Genomic DNA, 17492 nt, shown 5'->3' with positions numbered 1-17492 from the left:
AAAAAAAAAAAGATATAAATTACTTTGCATTTCATTGAGTGAAATAAGTATTTGATCCCCTACCAACCATAAAGAATTCTGGCTCCCACGGATTAGTCCTCTCGCTTTAAGAAAGTACTCCTAATCTCAACTCGTTACTTGTATAAAAGACCCCTGTCTCAGTCAATCAATCAATCAATCAGACTCCAACCTCTCCATCATGGGCAAGACCAAAGAGCTGTCTAAGGACATCAGGTACAAGATTGTAGACCTGCACAAGGCCGGAATGGGTTACAAGACCATTGGCAAGAAGCTGGGTGAGAACTAGACAACCGTTGGCGTGGAGAAACACGAAATGACCGTCTATCTCCCTCGGTCTGGGGCTCCACGCAAGATCTCACCTCATGGGGTATCAATGATCATGAGAAAGGTGAGGGATCAGCCCAGAATTACACAGGGGGAGCTTGTTAATGATCTCAAGGCAGCTGGGACCACAGTCACCAAGAATACCATTGGTAACACACTACGCCGTAATGGATTAAAATCCTGCAGCGCCCGTAAGGTCCCCCTGCTCAAGAAGGGACATGTACAGGCCCGTCTGAAGTTTGCCAATGAACACCTGAATGATTCAGAGAACGCTTGGGAGAAGGTGATGTGGTCAGATGAGACCAAAATCAAGCTCTTTGGTATCAATGCGACTCGCCGTGTTTGGAGGAAGAGGAATTCTGACTATGACCCCAAGAACACCATCCCCACCGTCAAGCATGGAGGTGGAAGCATTGTGCTTTGGGGGTGTTTCTCTGCTAAGGTGACAGGTCGACTACACCACATCAAGGGAAAGATGGATGGGGCCATGTTCTGTGAAATCCTGGGTGACAACCTCCTTCTCTCAGCTAGGACACAAAAAACGGGTCGTGGATGGGTCTTCCAGCACGACAATGACCTAAAACATACAGCCAAGGCAACAAAGGAGTGGCACATTAAGGTCATGGAGTGGCCTGGCCAGTCTCCGGATCTTAATCCTATAGAAAATCTGTGGAGGGAGCTGAAGCTTGGAGTTGCCAAGCAACAGCCTCGAAACCTTAAAGATTTGGAGAAGAGTGGTCCAAAATTCCTCCTGAGATGTGTGCAAACCTGGTAATCAACTACAGGAAACGTCTGACCTCTTACTTGCCAACAAGGGTTTCTCCACCAAGTACTAAGTCATGTTTTGATAGGGGATCAAACACTTATTTCACTCATTTAAATGCAAAATAATTTATATCTTTTATTTAATGTGATTTTTCTGGATTTTCTTTTTGATATTCTGTCTCTCACTGTTATAATAAACCTACCAAAAATTACCACTAAAATTATAGACCGTTCATTTCTTTGTCAGCAGGCAAACTTACAAAATCAGTGAGGGATCAAATAATTATTTCCTCCACTGTATACATCCGGTCATACCTATATGCAGTGAAATGTCATGACACCCGGTGATTAGGCACAATAAGCTCTAAAAATACTAAAATGTACGTAATCGACACAAGGGGCTCGACACAATCGCGATTCTGGGTTTTATAATTATATAATATAATTAATTGTCTATGTTGTATTAAATATACATTTAAATCCTCCTAAATGAAACTTACCTTAACATACCTCCAGATAGGAGATAGTGATAAAATAGGACACTTGAGGGGAAAAAAAGGACACTTGATAGGCCCCTGCTTCCTGGCCCCCATATTCCATATTGTTCACCATGGATTGGAGTCATTTAATGTTCGTCCTCTGCTTTTGAGCCACTGCCACGTAGCGCTTTCAATCAATGCGTTATTTATTTGTGAATTACACTTAACGCCCCTTGAAGGATGTGTTGAAGCTCCATTTCAGACACTTTATTCCCCTTGGTGGCTGTTCAGTGCTGGATGTATACTCTCAAAATGATTTACCCTTTTAAATTTCCCTTTTTTTACCCTTTTCCAGATGGGCATGTCCCCATCGAGGATGCCGCTGGGCCAAGGCATGATGGGGAGTCATGGTAATAACATGGTGGGACAGCCAAGCAACCAAGGCCAGTTCCTGCCCCAGGGCCAGTTTCCCGCTGCAGGGCCGATGAATGTGAATGTAGGCCTGGGCCAGCCCAGCACACAAGCGGCTGTAACGCAGGTGAGGAGGGTTGCTGGGTGCAACATGGCTGCCCAGACTTGACAATAATAGCTTATTCTTAGCTTAAGAAATAGTTATTATTATTTGTGGTTGTTGTTGTTATATGTTATGTATTTGGTCTTGTGTCTTAATTGTAGGTCTGTGTATTGTGTCACTTAATTGTTGAAATAAATAAAAGGTTTTCAGCCATGTTCTTGGCTAATCTACAACTTAGGCGTGGGAACGCTCTGGCTGGTGCGGGGAATGTGTACATATTTTTTTTTTTCTGCATCTCTCTCCCCCCGCAACAGCAGCAGCAGAACTCTAACCTTCCTCTGAACGCGCTGGGCCCTATGGCCCCCCAGCTGCCCTGCGGCCCGGTCGCCCAGCCCCCACTCCGCTCTACCCCTCCACCCAACTCCTCCGCTCCCCCGCAGTCTCAGCAACAGCAACAGCAGCAGCAGCAGCAGCAGCAGCAGCAGCAGCAGCAGCAGCAGCAGCAGCAGCAGCACCACGCTCAACCCTCCACTCCCGCTTCAGTAGGGGGGCCGTCCTCCACCCCAACCCACGTCCCCAGTGGCCTCCCCGGCCCCCCCTCAGTCCTCGGAACCCCACCCGCCTCCTCTCAGCCGCTCACCCCCCTGCAGCCCCAGCCCGACCCCCCCAGCCAGGTGCAGCAGCCCACCTCGGTCCAGCCGCAGCACCCCAGCACGCCGGTGAGACACAGGGTCACGGGACATTCCTAAGACTGATATGATTGATGTATTTATTTCATAAAATCATCTACTTATTTCACTTTTAGCCTAATATACAAGTGGAATGTCCATACTTTGACCAGCAATGCGCTGTCTGTACAGTATAATAAGAAAGAATCTTATTTAGACTCAATCTGAATCGTAATGCATACAGTAATTGTTGCTGGCTCCAGAATAACAATATAAATAATTTTGAATAATTTGTCACGCTCCAAATACTGTGTCCGGAGAATGTCGGGGTCCCAGCTCCTGCCTTGGAAGGTCTTTTCAATCTTAGAATGTCTGCGACCTAAAACGATATCCTACCAGCTCCTCTGCCTGCACGCCCCATTTCAAGATCAGAAGTAAGCGCTCAGGAAGCTCTTGGTGATGAATGTGTGCTCATACCAAACCAAAACTAGGGGGGAAATGCTGCGCAATATGCCTCGTAAAGGAAAACCCAACAGAACGACTCAGTACTGTACAGGAATGTTATTGCTCATGGGCTGGGATTTTTTTGCACGATTCAGCCCGTAATGAATTTCTGCTCTTCCTCTGCTCTTCTCTCCCTGAAGTTGTCCCAGGCAGCAGCCAGTATAGACAACCACGTGCCCACTCCGGGCTCGGTGGCGGAGGCCAGCTCCCAGCAGGCCCTGCCTGACCCCAGCAGCTCTGAAGTCAAAACTGAGGTTAAAGAGGAAGAGGAGGACGGCAGCTCTGGGAAGAAGCAGATGGACATAAAAATGGAGGTAAGTACAGTTGTAGGATTAGATGGAAAGATGTGAACCAGAAAGCTGAACCTAAGATGTGGGGAAAAAAATGGTGATGGACAAATAATAAATGAAAGCCAAAACAAGTGGACAAAAAACAATGTAAAAATAAACCTAAAATGAAACAGTAAACAGAATGGCAGGGTGTGTTGGATTTGTTGGATTTTCAATATTCCTCGCTGAATTTGCTGGTAAATATTAGACTTGGACAGATTGACGAGTAAATCATTTTGACTTTTTTTATTTTAGTTTATTTTTTAATCCGCCAGGAAATGTCTGAGCATGGAAACGGTGTATGTGCAGCTTACTGTGTTCTGAAACTGATCCTCCGCTGAATCGATCGGCGCAAAGAGCCGCTCTCTCCCTCTCAGCTCCGAGCTGTTTAGGATTAATTAATGATTATTTGTAAAGTTCATTGTGTAATAGGGCTGCACAATTAATCGTATATTAATCGCGATGTCGATATTGGCCTCCACAATTAATTGATTGTGGCCAGGGAGGGTAATTGTTATTTATCTTTTTGGTCCAATTTGTCTGCTGTCTGCACCCTCTCAGCGTCCGATTCACAAAAGATATTGCTCTAATGATATTCCAGCTGGCATACAACTACTTGGATGAAACAACATTTTCAAACACAACTGAGTAAAGGGACTGTCCCATTCCAAAAAAATTGCATCTCTCTCCGGTGTCCCGTGCCGTACCAGGCATGTCTCCCTCTTGCTTTCCCTTGCTGTGGGACTTAATTTAGTAAAAAGTAAGGAGAAAAAAAAAAAAAACCTCTGTAATGGAGAGACCGCATTTGCCCAATTACATTACGTTCTTCGCACACCCCCCCCTTCCAGATAGAATTGTAAACTGACTGGAATTTTGCCCCAAACCTACTAAATATGAAGAAAAATGTGAATGTCAGTAATCGAAAACTTGAAAGTAGTCTGAGACCATCAGACAAATTCTTTAAAGGGGAATCCATGGAAAGACGTTTAAACATGTATTAAACGACTGGTTTGACCATTGCGTCTCCATCATTGGCTTAAACAACCACGATTGAGCTATAAAGGCTTCATAACCATGTTTAGATTGTGCGACCGTTCTTGAATTGTTCTTTCTTGGATTGTTCTTGGACATTTGAGAGATGAAGTGCTTGAATTTCCAACATTTAAAACAATTTATTTAAATACAATCATACAATATATGTATTTGCATACGGCTATGCTGAGTTTCTGATTTTGATGTGAATCAGCTCGCTAGGCACTACTTTGGCGATACTTTTCCCACGATTAAGATTGTATCACGACAGAAGATGTACTGTAAGAAAAACCTGGACAATTAATCACAATATCTGTATAATAATTGAGAAGAAAAAATATGATAAATAGGTTTTTAACAACAGGAGTCAATTTTATTTATTTATTCCATGATTCAAGTCTTTTGAGAGCAAGGGCTACAGTTAATTTAAAAAAAGATGTATGCCACCTGTGTATCGATGACAGAACAGTATTGCAATATATTGCAGAATCCTTATTTTTATTTTTTGTATTTTAGTTTTATTTACTTTTGTCCATCGCCTATTTCCGATTGGCGAGCCTGCCCCCTGTGAGCCACAGAGCTAAGCACGGATTTGGCGTTATCTTCACGTTGCAGGATTTAAAAGTCCGCTTTATTCATTTTTATATCCCCTAATACAAGTACCACTGATCCCTGATACCTTAATTTACCAATTCAGCATTTCTGGTCATCCTTATTTTTTGTCTATAAATTTGCTGTACCTCACAGCTTCTCGAGTTTCTATATGTGGTTGTTTATTTCCCGTATTTGTACCGCTGGCTGGCTGACTTACCCTCATTGTGTCCCGTGTACCACCACCAGCAGCAGGAGGAGGAATTGAAACCCCTGCTAGTGAAGACGGAGGAGCCGGACGGGGCGGAGCCAAAGCAGGAGCCCATGGAGACAGAGGAGAAGAAGCCGGAGAAGAAGCCGGACGTGAAGGTAGAACCCAAAGAGGAGGAGGAGGGCGGTACCAACGCAGCCACCACCTCCCCGGCCCAGAACCGCAAGAAAAGTAAGAACTCAGGCCTCAGCCGTTACCCCAGCCCCACCCCAGGCAGCGCTATTTCTATTTTAACGCCTTGGATGTCTCTCCAGTCTTCAAGCCGGAGGAGCTGAGGCAAGCCCTGATGCCGACACTAGAGGCACTCTACAGGCAGGACCCAGAGTCCCTGCCCTTCAGGCAACCTGTGGATCCCATGCTGCTGGGCATCCCTGTGAGTACACACACACACACACACACACACACACACCTTAACTAAACTGTAAGTGTCTTTGTCTGTAATTAATTGTCATACAAGTCATTGCGCTCAAGAATTTAATTGTCTTTTTGATCATTTTATAGGACTACTTCGACATCGTCAAGAACCCAGTCGACCTGTCCACCGTCAAGCGCAAGCTGGACACGGGTCAGTACCAGGAGCCCTGGCAGTACGTGGACGACGTGTGGCTCATGTTCAACAACGCCTGGCTGTACAACCGCAAGACGTCCCGCGTCTACAAGTACTGCACCAAGCTGGCCGAGGTGTTCGAGGTCGAGATCGACCCCGTCATGCAGCTCCTGGGCTACTGCTGCGGCAGGAAGGTGAGACAGTACGCCTCAGGTGCAATTCTGCAGCCACATGTGGGCGTCTCAACCGCACTAGCGGCGACTGCTCGGTCAAATTTTGAAGCGTGGTAATTGTGGTCTGGTAGTTTATGTCAAAATTAGATGGGCCTTAACTTTCCCGTTGTGTGACCGCAGTACGAGTTCTCGCCCCAGACGCTGTGTTGCTATGGCAAACAGTTGTGCACCATCTCCAGGGACGGCACCTACTACAGCTACCAGAACAGGTAAGACTATGGCGGTGTAAAGATGCTGCGTGGCGTACGTCAACAACGCCCCAGAATGAGGTCAAAGACCGATCTGAGTCGTTTTATTGGTGCCAAATCAGAATGTGGTTCGACCCAGGCTTGAATCTTGAACGTCTACACTCGTCTCGCTGTGGCAAAACGCCGGCTCCAAAGCTCCCCCTGCTGTTCAGAATCGGCTACTGCATGCAGTATTCTGAGACGCCTATTCAGTAATTGCAGATGCTACTTACTAATTGCTGCTTTGCTTCAGCATTTGATATACCACTTCTGGTGTAGTTCAGGTTATATTAGATTTTAATTGACATATTACAAGTCAAAATTAACCATATTTTTGAGCCTGCAAGGCCATTTGATCACTTGTTTCATGACTTGGTCTCATGACAGAAAACTGAGCCTGATGTATCAAGCTTTTGGCTTGCCTCCTCAGCATGATCATTCCGTCATTCAGTCAATCTATTCATTCATTTTCATTCACTTATTTGGAATGCATGTTTATGTATGAATGACATCTGTAAACCTCTTGAGTGTTTTCAATACAGCAGGCAGTTTAGATGTAGTTAGCCAACACAAATTAAATGTTTGCACTCATCTAGTAGAAGAAGAAGAGAAGAAGAACAATCTTTAATCATCACACAGCACACCACACTACAACACATGCACATGCTTTGGATGGTGGCCGGTGAAATGAGGCCTCTGCGTTTAACCCATCCTGGCTTATCCTTCCTCCGGGGCCACAGCCAGGAGCAGTGGGCAGCATACGTGGACGCGCACGGGGACCTGGTAATGAGTGTCCATCGCTGGTCAGACGATGATGTGTGGATGTTTTTCTTTGGGGGGGGGGGGGGTTCTTACTGACGTTAGGTGGAGGAAACCTCATGTGAGCACGGGGAGAACATGCAAACTCCACACAGAAAGGCTCCTATTTGGGCGATAACCCGCCCGGAGCACGGTGCCAACAGCGCCCCAGGCGGGAATCGTAGGATCTTAGGAGGAGAAGGACTATTCTTAGGAGAATAGTAGGGTCTTTAATGTCAATATCATTAAATATAATATTCGAAACGATATCGATGAGATGAATGGCAATACAACTAACTCCCAACATAGCATTCATTATACATAATGATTGCTCCCAACTTTTCAGTATACAAAAGTTACAAAAGTATGTCACAGAACACAAAAGTCTAATACAGAAATTAGATATTTCAATGAATTTCACTCTGCGTTTCACCGCCCATGTGCCGGTTTGCCTGTGCTGCTACTGTGTGTGTGTGTGTGTGTGTGTGTGTGTGTGTGTGTGTGTGTGTGTGTGTGTGTGTGTGTGTGTGACGGCTGCAGTTGACCCAAATATGGCCTTCTCGCTGACAGGTATCACTTCTGTGAGAAGTGCTTCAACGAGATCCAGGGCAACAGCGTGACCCTAGGGGACGACCCTGCGCAGCCTCAAACGTGAGTTGCTCCCTCGGTGGCCGTTACTGCCGCTTGGTGATTCAGGGGCGTTTGGGATAATAAATAGGACAGGGCGGTATTGACAAAGTCAATTATCACAGTATTTTTTGCAGATTACGATCATATTGATAAGTTCACAATATTTTTGGGGATGGCTGATTGGTGCTTTGACAAAATATTTATACGCAAAAGATTTTAGAGACAACAATCATTAGTGATGTGGATATTATGACCAAACAGGTATTGAACATTCTACAAAGTTCATGTAACTATTTGACTATATTACGGTAACCAAAATACCAGATGATATCTAGTCTCTTAATACGATGTAGATATTGATACAGTATATCGCCCAGTCTTACTCAAAAGGTTTCATCGCGGTTTTCAAAATGCCACTCGTATTGTGGTAGAGAACACTTCAAATAATAGTGTTCCCCTACTTGTCTGCGCAGCATGATCTCAAAGGAGCAATTTGAAAAGAAGAAAAACGACATGTTGGACTCTGAACCGTGAGTATGGAAGGAGGCTTTCGTTGATGCGATGATGACGATGATAACGCCTCTTCGCCGATGCCAATACCCCTGGTGTTTGCTCTGGCAGGTTTGTCGAATGTAAGGACTGTGGACGGAAGATGCATCAGATCTGTGTGTTGCACTACGACGTCATCTGGCCGTCGGGGTAAGGACGACCTGAGCCGCCGTGTTCGTCTCGCCATTTCACAGTGTTTTGTATAAGCTGTTTAATCTTTCCTCCTTCCTAGCTTTATCTGTGACAACTGTCTCAAGAAGTCTGCCAAGTCGAGAAAAGAGAACAAGTTTTCGGCCAAAAGTGAGTTGAGAGGACATCCTGTCGAATGAGACCTCCAGAGCCAGTTGTCTTGAATACGTTAAGTTGATGCTGGTTGTGTTTTTTCCATCTTCTCCTCCCAGGGTTACAGACCACGAGGCTGGGCACGTACATCGAGGACAGAGTGAACAAGTACTTGAAGAGGCAGAACCACCCGGAGGCAGGCGAGGTGTTTGTCCGGGTGGTGGCCAGCTCCGACAAAACTGTGGAGGTGAAGCCTGGCATGAAGTCCAGGTGAGGCCTGCCGCATGGAAGGAATAGGCTTGTATTAGGGCATGGCAACAAAGTGCGTTACAGGAGATGACTTTGATTCCTTCCACCAACTGAAAATGTAAAACTCCGACTAAATGCAATGTTCGATTTGTTTAAAATTGTCTTTCAGAATTCCCACAAGGATTTTTATATTAAGGTTTCTATTTACAGGGCTCTCGCATTGCAGACTGAGCGTGTCTATTTTTTGTGGTGTAGTGTCTACATGCCTTTTTTTTTTTTTCTTGCACGATAGGTTTGTGGACTCAGGCGAGATGATGGAGAGCTTCCCTTATAGAACCAAAGCACTTTTCGCGTTTGAGGAGATCGACGGGACAGACGTGTGCTTCTTCGGCATGCACGTCCAGGAGTACGGCTCCGAGTGTCCCTTCCCCAACACCAGGTAGACGCTGCAGCACCCCCTCCTGGAGACACAAACACCCCCTTGTTTTCTTTTTTTTTTAGAAATTGCACCGCCAACAATCTCCTCTTCTCTCCACTGCAGACGGGTTTACATATCATACCTCGACAGTATTCACTTCTTCAAACCCCGTGTGCTAAGGACTGCAGTCTACCATGAGATCCTAATAGGTTACCTGGAGTACGTCAAGAAACTGGGGTAGGTGCTGGAGTTAAACCACAGCTTTGCGTTGCTAACTTTGCTAAATTGCTAAATGCTTAGAATTCTCACTCCTTTCCATCCAGGTACGTGATGGGTCACATCTGGGCCTGCCCTCCCAGTGAGGGGGACGACTACATTTTCCACTGTCACCCTGCTGACCAGAAGATCCCCAAGCCAAAGAGGCTCCAGGAGTGGTACAGGAAGATGCTCGACAAGGCCTTCGCAGAGAGGATCATACACGACTACAAGGTCTCATACTGGGCAGATCTTTTTCATAGAGCCTAAATCAAAGGGCTTTTACCTCTTGAACTTTACAGTGCAGTGGTTCTCATTGTCACGTCCAGGACTCCTAGGGGTCCTTCAGGAGGTTCCAGGCAGCCACAGCAAAGGAATTAATAGTTCAACTTAAGTTAAATAATGGTGAAGACATGGGCGTTAGAGAATCTCCCTGACTATAGTATACTGACTATAGTATAAAGACGGAAGGTACAGAATTTGGGACTAATTCAAATACAAAAATAAAAATCGGTCAATTTCCCCAATTTCTGGGGGAAAAGTGGTCAAACCACAAATTAGTGGATAGCACTGTCTTATTTTGGCTTTTTGTTCTGAAGGTGTCATTGTGCTTGTTAACTATTGTTTTGCTGTGAGTACACTACGGCCTTAAAGGAAACTTGGCTTACTCTGAAACCTGTGTTCACGCTTGCAGGATATTTTCAAGCAGGCGACTGAAGACAGGCTGACCAGCGCCTACGAGCTTCCGTACTTTGAGGGAGACTTCTGGCCGAACGTCCTGGAGGAAAGCATCAAGGAGTTGGAGCAAGAAGAAGAGGAAAGAAAGAAGGAGGAGAATACAGCCTCCTGCGAGACCCCCGAGGTGAGGAGGTGGAGGGACAGCAAGATGCGATTTCAGTCGCAGGTTTTAACATCGTCACAAAGTTTTAATTTAGTGTAAAAGCTTTCATCAGCCTTTTAGGGATTGTACAAGCACTCAGCCTAATTGCAGAACCTTGCTCCTGTTCATCTATCATCAGGGCACGCATGCTGACAGCAAGAATGCCAAGAAGAAGAACAACAAGAAGACCAACAAAAACAAGGGCAGTGTGAGCAGAGCCAACAAGAAGAAACCTGGGATGCCGAATGTAGCCAATGACCTGTCCCAGAAGCTCTACGCCACCATGGAGAAGCATAAGGAGGTGGGTGACACCCTGCCAGTCTACTCTGGAATTCAGAAGATTTGACTTTTGGACTTTTGGATTTGACTTTTCTCCCTTTTTTATTTCGATGAATTCAATCTTTTCATACCTCATTTATTTTTTTCCCCATGTTGTGTGCATTTCTTCGTGGGGGAGTTTGGCTGGGATCAGTCATGCTAGCCACTTGCTAGAGAGCATCTTCACAAAACATTCTCAATCTTGGGGTCGCAACCCCACGTCGGGTCATTTGATATGCATAGTTTCCAAATATTCTTTGTGAAATATCCACACTTTGTTTGAAAGTATGGTGGACAAAAAAACGGTATTCCTATTTAGCCCCCTATATGCCTTGTGATTTATAATGCATGAAATTGGTGGCGGTGACTCAAAATATAATAACAATGGGGGGGGGGGGGGGAGAAAATTTGTCGCACTGTCTCACTGCTGTTGCTGCAAGAATTTTGGGACCTGGAAATGGGGTCATGGGCCAAAAAAGGTAAAGTCTTGATCTAAACAAAGTTAATGCTTCTAAAATAGCAGAAGTTCTACCGGAGAAATGATAATGGTGGCGTGACGTTATCCACTCTGTGATGATAGACCGGAGAGAAGCGGAATGCCTTGTCCACAGTTTAAACATGTACAGGCTACATCCTTCTCATCCCTTGTATACAGACACCAGACACGATGTTTAGGCCAAATATGGCGGTTCAGTGTTTTTGCCAGCTCGTTTGATACTCTCCGTCTTCCCCCGCCTCTGCGGCTCCAGGTGTTCTTCGTCATCCACCTCCACGCCGGGCCGGTCGTTAACACCCTTCCGCCCATCATGGACCCCGACCCACTGCTCACCTGCGACCTGATGGACGGCCGCGACGCCTTCCTGACCCTGGCCCGTGACAAACACTGGGAGTTCAGCTCGCTGCGGCGCTGCAAGTGGAGCTCCATGTGCATGCTGGTGGAGCTGCACAACCAGGGCCAGGACCGCTTTGTCTACACTTGCAACGAGTGCAAGCACCACGTGGAGACGCGCTGGCACTGCACTGTCTGCGAGGTAGGCCTTTGTGTTGGTGAAAGGGTTAATTCGGTGGTCTTGAGCTACAGGCGCAGGGTCCACATCCCACTCGTGAGACCATTTGATGCGGCCCGCTACATGTTTATTATATATATTATTAAAGCCCTTCCGCAAATACATTTTAAAAATCGCTATGCTCAATTAATCCACACACTTTAACTTTGTGCCCCCCCCCCAGGACTTCGACCTATGCATCAACTGCTACAGCAGCAAGGGCCATGAGCACCGGATGGTAAAATGGGGCCTGGGACTGGACGACGACAGCAACAACCAGAGCGGAGAGGCCTCCAAGAGTCCCCAGGAGAGCCGGCGTCTGAGCATCCAGCGCTGTATCCAGTCGCTGGTGCACGCCTGCCAGTGCCGCAACGCCAACTGCTCGCTGCCGTCCTGCCAGAAGATGAAGCGAGTGGTGCAGCACACCAAGGGCTGCAAGCGCAAGACCAACGGCGGCTGCCCCGTGTGCAAGCAGCTCATCGCGCTGTGCTGCTACCACGCCAAGCACTGCCAGGAGAACAAGTGTCCTGTGCCCTTCTGCCTCAACATCAAGCAGAAGCTGCGCCAGCAGCAGCTGCAGCACCGCCTGCAGCAGGCGCAGATGATGCGACGCAGGATGGCCACCATGGCGGGAAGCCGCATGCCACTGCCGTCTCCACCTACCTCAGCCACCCCCGGCACTCCCACCTCTGGGCAGCAGCCTAACACGCCCAAGACCCCCCAGCCACTGCCCAACCAGCCCCAGCAGCAGCAGCCGATCCCCAACTCTGCCACCATGGCCCAAGGCTTCCCTAATAACGGTCGCTGCAGCCAGCCGCCCACACCAGTCCCGCAAGGCAAGCCAGGACCCCAGTCCTCTCCCCTCCATCAGCAGCAGTCGCCCCTGCCCAACATGCCCCCCCAGCAGCAGCCTCAGCAGCAACCTCCACAGCAGCAGCAACAACCCCCCCTGCTGGCGGCTCTTAAAGTTGCCAGGCAGATAGAGATGGTTGCCAAGGCCAAGCAGCAGCAGCAGCAGCAGCAGAATTACGCCATCAATGGAGCAACCATGAACCACCCTCGCATGGTGGGGCCTATGGGAGGGCAGATGCAGATGATGCAGGGGCCACGGGGCCCGCAGGTAATGCCACCAATGCGGCAGGGCCAGTGGGGCCCCAGCATGCAAAGTCCCATGCAGAACCCCCAGGGCCCCCAGCAGCAGGTCCCCCCCCAGCAGGGCCCTATGGCCCCTCAGCAGGCTCAGGGAACCCCGATGGCCCCACAGGGCCAGCTCATGCAGCGGCCCATGATGCCCCAGCAGCAGGGCCTCCAAATGCCGGGGGTCATGCCCCCGCAGGGTTCCTCGCAGCAGGGAATGACACCGCAGCAGCAGGGCATGCCCAGGGGGATGCCAGGAAACATTGCCCCCAGCGCACTTCAGGACCTCCTGCGCACCCTCAAGTCGCCCAGCTCCCCCCAGCAGCAGCAGCAGGTTCTAAACATCCTCAAGTCTAACCCACACCTCATGGCTGCCTTCATCAAGCAGAGGACGGCCAAGTACCAGGCCAGCCAGCCGCAGCAGCAGCAGACCCCCCAGGCCATGCTGGGACCTCCAGCAGGCATGCAGGCCATGGCGGCCATGCAGGCAGGTCATGTTCCAAGGCCGGTGATGCCTCCCCAGCAGCCCCCACAGCAGGCAGGCCCCCAGGGCATGCCCTCAATGGGCCCCCAGGGGCAGATGATGAACGCTGCTCACAGCGGCAACCCCCAGCTGTACCGCAGGCAGCTCCTTCGCATGCAGCAGATGCAGCAGGCACAGCAGCAGGCACAGCAGCAGGCACAGCAGCAGGCACAGCAGCAGGCACAGCAGCAGGGCGGCATGCCTCAGGGCCATGCTCAGTTTCCCCAGCAGCAGCAGCAGCCAGGGGCCCCTAGCTACTCCCAGCTCCGCATGCAACAGCAAATGGCCATGCAGGGCGGTGGAGGGCCTATGGGCCAGCTCCCTCCAATGGCCCAGATGGGCCAGCCCGGTATGGGCATGGACGGCTCACAGAACCTCCTCCAGCAGCGCATGCTGCAGCAGCAGCAGCAACAGCAACAGATGCTGAAGCAGCAGATGGGCTCTCCGGCCCAGGCCAACTCGATGAGCCCCCAGCCCCACATGCTCCAGGGCCCGCCCCAGGGGGGCACTCACCTCCCTGGTCAGGGCATGGCCAACGCTCTAGGGAACCAGGTTCGTTCCCCAGTGCAATCTCCCTGTCCGCCATCGCAGCAGCCTCCTCATTCCAGCCCTTCCCCACGTATGCAGCCCCAGCCCTCCCCCCAACACGGGGCCCTCCACTCTAGTTCCCCGCACCCCAGCCTGGGGGGTCCCATGCCGGGCTCCATGGAGCAGGGACACATGGGTACGCCGGAGCAGAGCGCCATGCTCCCACAGCTTAACACGCCAAATCGAGGAGGGCTGAACAATGACATGAGTATGGTGGGTGACACCACGGGAGACACGCTGGAGAAGTTTGTTGAAGGATTGTAGCATTTCTTTACAGAAGAAAGGCCTTGTTCTGTGTTTCCATCCAACAAATCTTTTTGTACTTACTGATGTAAAAAAAAAAAAAAAAAAAAGTTAAAAGAAATACAAAGAAATGAGTCATATGAGGCCTAAGGACTGTGAACGATTCCTTAAATCAAGGGACTGCTTTTTTTTTCTTCCAACTCATGGAGGTATTTAAATATTTGCTGTTTAAAAGGAGGACAATTAAAACAAAGAATATATTTTTTGGTTCAGACCAGCCATGAGATAATTTTGTTCTGGTCTTTGTGTTGTTTTAATTTGTTTTCATTTGTTATGCTCTGGTATTGACTTTTTTAAAGAAACTTCTCAAAACAAAAAATATTTCATTTTATTCTTTTTTTATTTTGTACCTTTACAAAAAAATAGTGTTTTTGTGTTGAGAAGACTGTAAAATAACCTGTCTGAGAATTTTTTGCCAGGTTCCACCTTGATCCCTTTCATTATTCCTGGCTAATTTATTCTAATATACAATTTTTCAAAATGACATGCTTGGGAAACACTTTCTTTCCTGTTTGCAGAGTCTATGGGAGATTAACATATTTGTATAGAACTAGAAATCTTTGCACACACCAAAACACAACATGGCTGGTGTGGGAAATCCTGCACTGAAGCTTGTTCATTCACAGGTGCCGGAATGTTCATTTAACTGGAATGGGCCCAGTACTTCTGTCTTGCAATGTTAAATTTGCTTTGTTCCTTCATTAAGAATAAAAAAAAGAAAAAAAAAAAAAAATTCTCATGAAGTCCTGAACCTCTTTTGCCTGTGGTGGGATATACTTGTTTTACTGCTGATTTGTGTTCAGAGAGAGTTCTGTGCATTCTTTTTTCTCTTGCATTAAACTTGAATTGATAAAGAACATCACGCAGATGGACAATACTGTAAATATGCAGAAAATAAGAATGAAATCACTGTAAAAACTGGTTAAAATGGCTCATTTCGTACTTATATACCATATTGTTAAATAAACCTGTGTGCAGCAGACACCGACTCTGGTTTGATTTCTGTTTGTTGATGCTTACACCTGAAGTTTCTCACTGAGGTCATATTTTATGGGACATTTAATGTAGAATATATATATTTTTTATACTTTAGCAAAGTGAGTCGGTCGGTTGAAGGAGATAGGGGTTGAACACTTGGAAAGCTTTTGAAAGGCAGCGGCAGTTTAAAGGCGCACTGAGGCCTGGCAGCGCGATGGTTCAGACGCTGTCACAAGGTCGCGTCGTGATTATTTCCATCCATGTCCGCAAAGAGATAAGTCCTTGGATGAGGACCTGAGGGTTTCGATGCCAGGCCATCTTTTGAAAGCCGACAAAACACGTGAGCCAAGTCGGGCGCCCCCGGGTCGCCTTCGACATGCAGCCCGGGTCTCCTCTCTTTTGTGTTGCCGGCTTTCAAAAAGCTCGCCTGACATCGAACCCTCAACTCTGCCAGCATTCAAGGTTTCATCCAACCATTCATGGCTTTGAGCCACGTGAAGCTCGGTCATCTCCTCCAACCATTTGATCCAAGGAACCGGACTTGTGACTGTTTTAGTTTAAAACGGTTTTTCGTAGGACTAGATATGAAATATATTTTATAACAGCAGTTATGTGTCATTTTATACAATAGAAATTACAATATTTAATAATATCCCCCATATTGAACAATGAAGTCGTTTATCAGACAAGGTTTTGTACTGATGATAGTCCTTGTCGTGCCGTGAAACAAGTGTATTTTTACTCTTGTTTATTCATCTGGTTGATTTATCTGATGTCATGAATTCAGACGACGTACAGTACGTACCTACGTATTTGTTCTGTTGTGTTGTAGACATGGACTAAAATAACGAATCTAAGTTGCAAGCCCTGCAGCCTCTGACGTTCCCATTCACGTAATGAGCCAAACTTTTCATCACTCAAGTCCCACCATGCACGTGTCCACTCTGTACGCTCTCCAGGGGTCATTTTTAGGGGTCCATTGTGCTGGACCCCTATTGTTCTTGTTCAGATTTTTATTCTTATTCTCCACTAAAGGAGCCTGGGCCTCAGAAACCGTGAAACCCACGGACGCCAAACTTCGATGACAGGCTCGCCGTGTTCCGAAACTAGCAAACACAAAAAAAAAAAAACGGCGTTCATCGGCCGGACGGTGGCGCCGAAGTGACCGCGTTTACGTTTCGTGGAATAACTTCTGAGCGGCGGGTCGTAGAAACCGAATTCTTGCGTCTGTGGATTCCTTAGGCCACGCGTCCCGTTGCGTCTTGATCGATTTTCCACAATTTGGGATTTTGTCAAAAACTGGATTTTTTTTCTCGTAACTTCTCCCTACAAATTTGGTCCGATGGCCATCAAAATTGGATGCTGCGCCGCGCGGCCTATTTGAGATCAATCTGCCTCAACTCACCAAGGCATTGGGGTATCATCGTCCAATTCGGTAGATGTGTGCAGGGTGTGACTCCGAGGCCACGTGAGAAATCTGGCGGCGTCTTGTCAATAGGTGGAGCGATTGGTATTGGTATTGGCATTGATTGGCATTGGTATAACTTTCAAAGGCGATGTCTCATTTGGCGCCCAAGATTTTCCGCCATTTTGAATTGAGTCCAAAAGGTGTTTCTCTCCCCCCCCCCCCCCCATAACTCCTCCTGAAAATTTGGTCCAAATAAACAAAATGGCCGCCATCAACCAATCAAATTGCAGCGTCAATTACACAGCGTTAGCGCCGGCTGATCTGCGTTCTGTTTGACGGTCATATGCGCCAATGTAATTGCGCCGTCGAATCGTCCGTTAAGGGGGCGCTATCGTGCCATATGTTTTGCCCTTGACGCTGCTTCAATATAGAAAAGTAAACATTTCCCTGGATTCCTTACACGGCAAGTTTGTCTTAGATTGATTCCGGCGCTGCCGTTGGTGCAATCGCTGCGACTAACCCGGACGCCGCGCTTTGCTTCCCGCAGATATACCCCCTCATTCAAATTGTCGAGGTACTTATGGGGTGTGGGTGACGCACAGCGCAGATCGCTGCAGCGACAAAG

The 17492-nt window shown here is 47.7% G+C and overlaps 1 protein-coding gene across 1 annotated transcript in view; it reads left to right on the top strand.

Moving 5' to 3' along the window:
* The window catches only part of crebbpb (CREB binding lysine acetyltransferase b), a 66530-nt gene extending 51073 nt beyond the window's left edge, over positions 1-15457 (top strand). Inside the window, exons 13-31 of the mRNA XM_080010203.1 lie at positions 1945-2127; positions 2418-2822; positions 3416-3589; positions 5477-5669; positions 5753-5871; positions 6000-6239; positions 6399-6487; positions 7874-7954; positions 8407-8463; positions 8555-8632; positions 8715-8782; positions 8884-9034; positions 9306-9452; positions 9555-9668; positions 9755-9920; positions 10381-10548; positions 10706-10867; positions 11634-11915; positions 12115-15457. Of these exons, the coding sequence (XP_079866329.1) occupies positions 1945-2127; positions 2418-2822; positions 3416-3589; positions 5477-5669; positions 5753-5871; positions 6000-6239; positions 6399-6487; positions 7874-7954; positions 8407-8463; positions 8555-8632; positions 8715-8782; positions 8884-9034; positions 9306-9452; positions 9555-9668; positions 9755-9920; positions 10381-10548; positions 10706-10867; positions 11634-11915; positions 12115-14442 (5205 nt within the window). The 3' untranslated portion in view covers positions 14443-15457. The remainder of the gene's footprint in view (positions 1-1944; positions 2128-2417; positions 2823-3415; positions 3590-5476; positions 5670-5752; positions 5872-5999; positions 6240-6398; positions 6488-7873; positions 7955-8406; positions 8464-8554; positions 8633-8714; positions 8783-8883; positions 9035-9305; positions 9453-9554; positions 9669-9754; positions 9921-10380; positions 10549-10705; positions 10868-11633; positions 11916-12114) is intronic.
* The last annotated feature ends 2035 nt before the right edge of the window (positions 15458-17492 follow it).

The sequence above is a fragment of the Zeus faber genome (assembly GCF_960531495.2).
Source record: "Zeus faber genome assembly, chromosome: 11".
Lineage (NCBI taxonomy): Eukaryota > Metazoa > Chordata > Actinopteri > Zeiformes > Zeidae > Zeus > Zeus faber.
The sequence above is the reverse complement of the archived record's forward strand: the minus strand, read 5'-3'. Positions and strand labels throughout refer to the sequence as shown.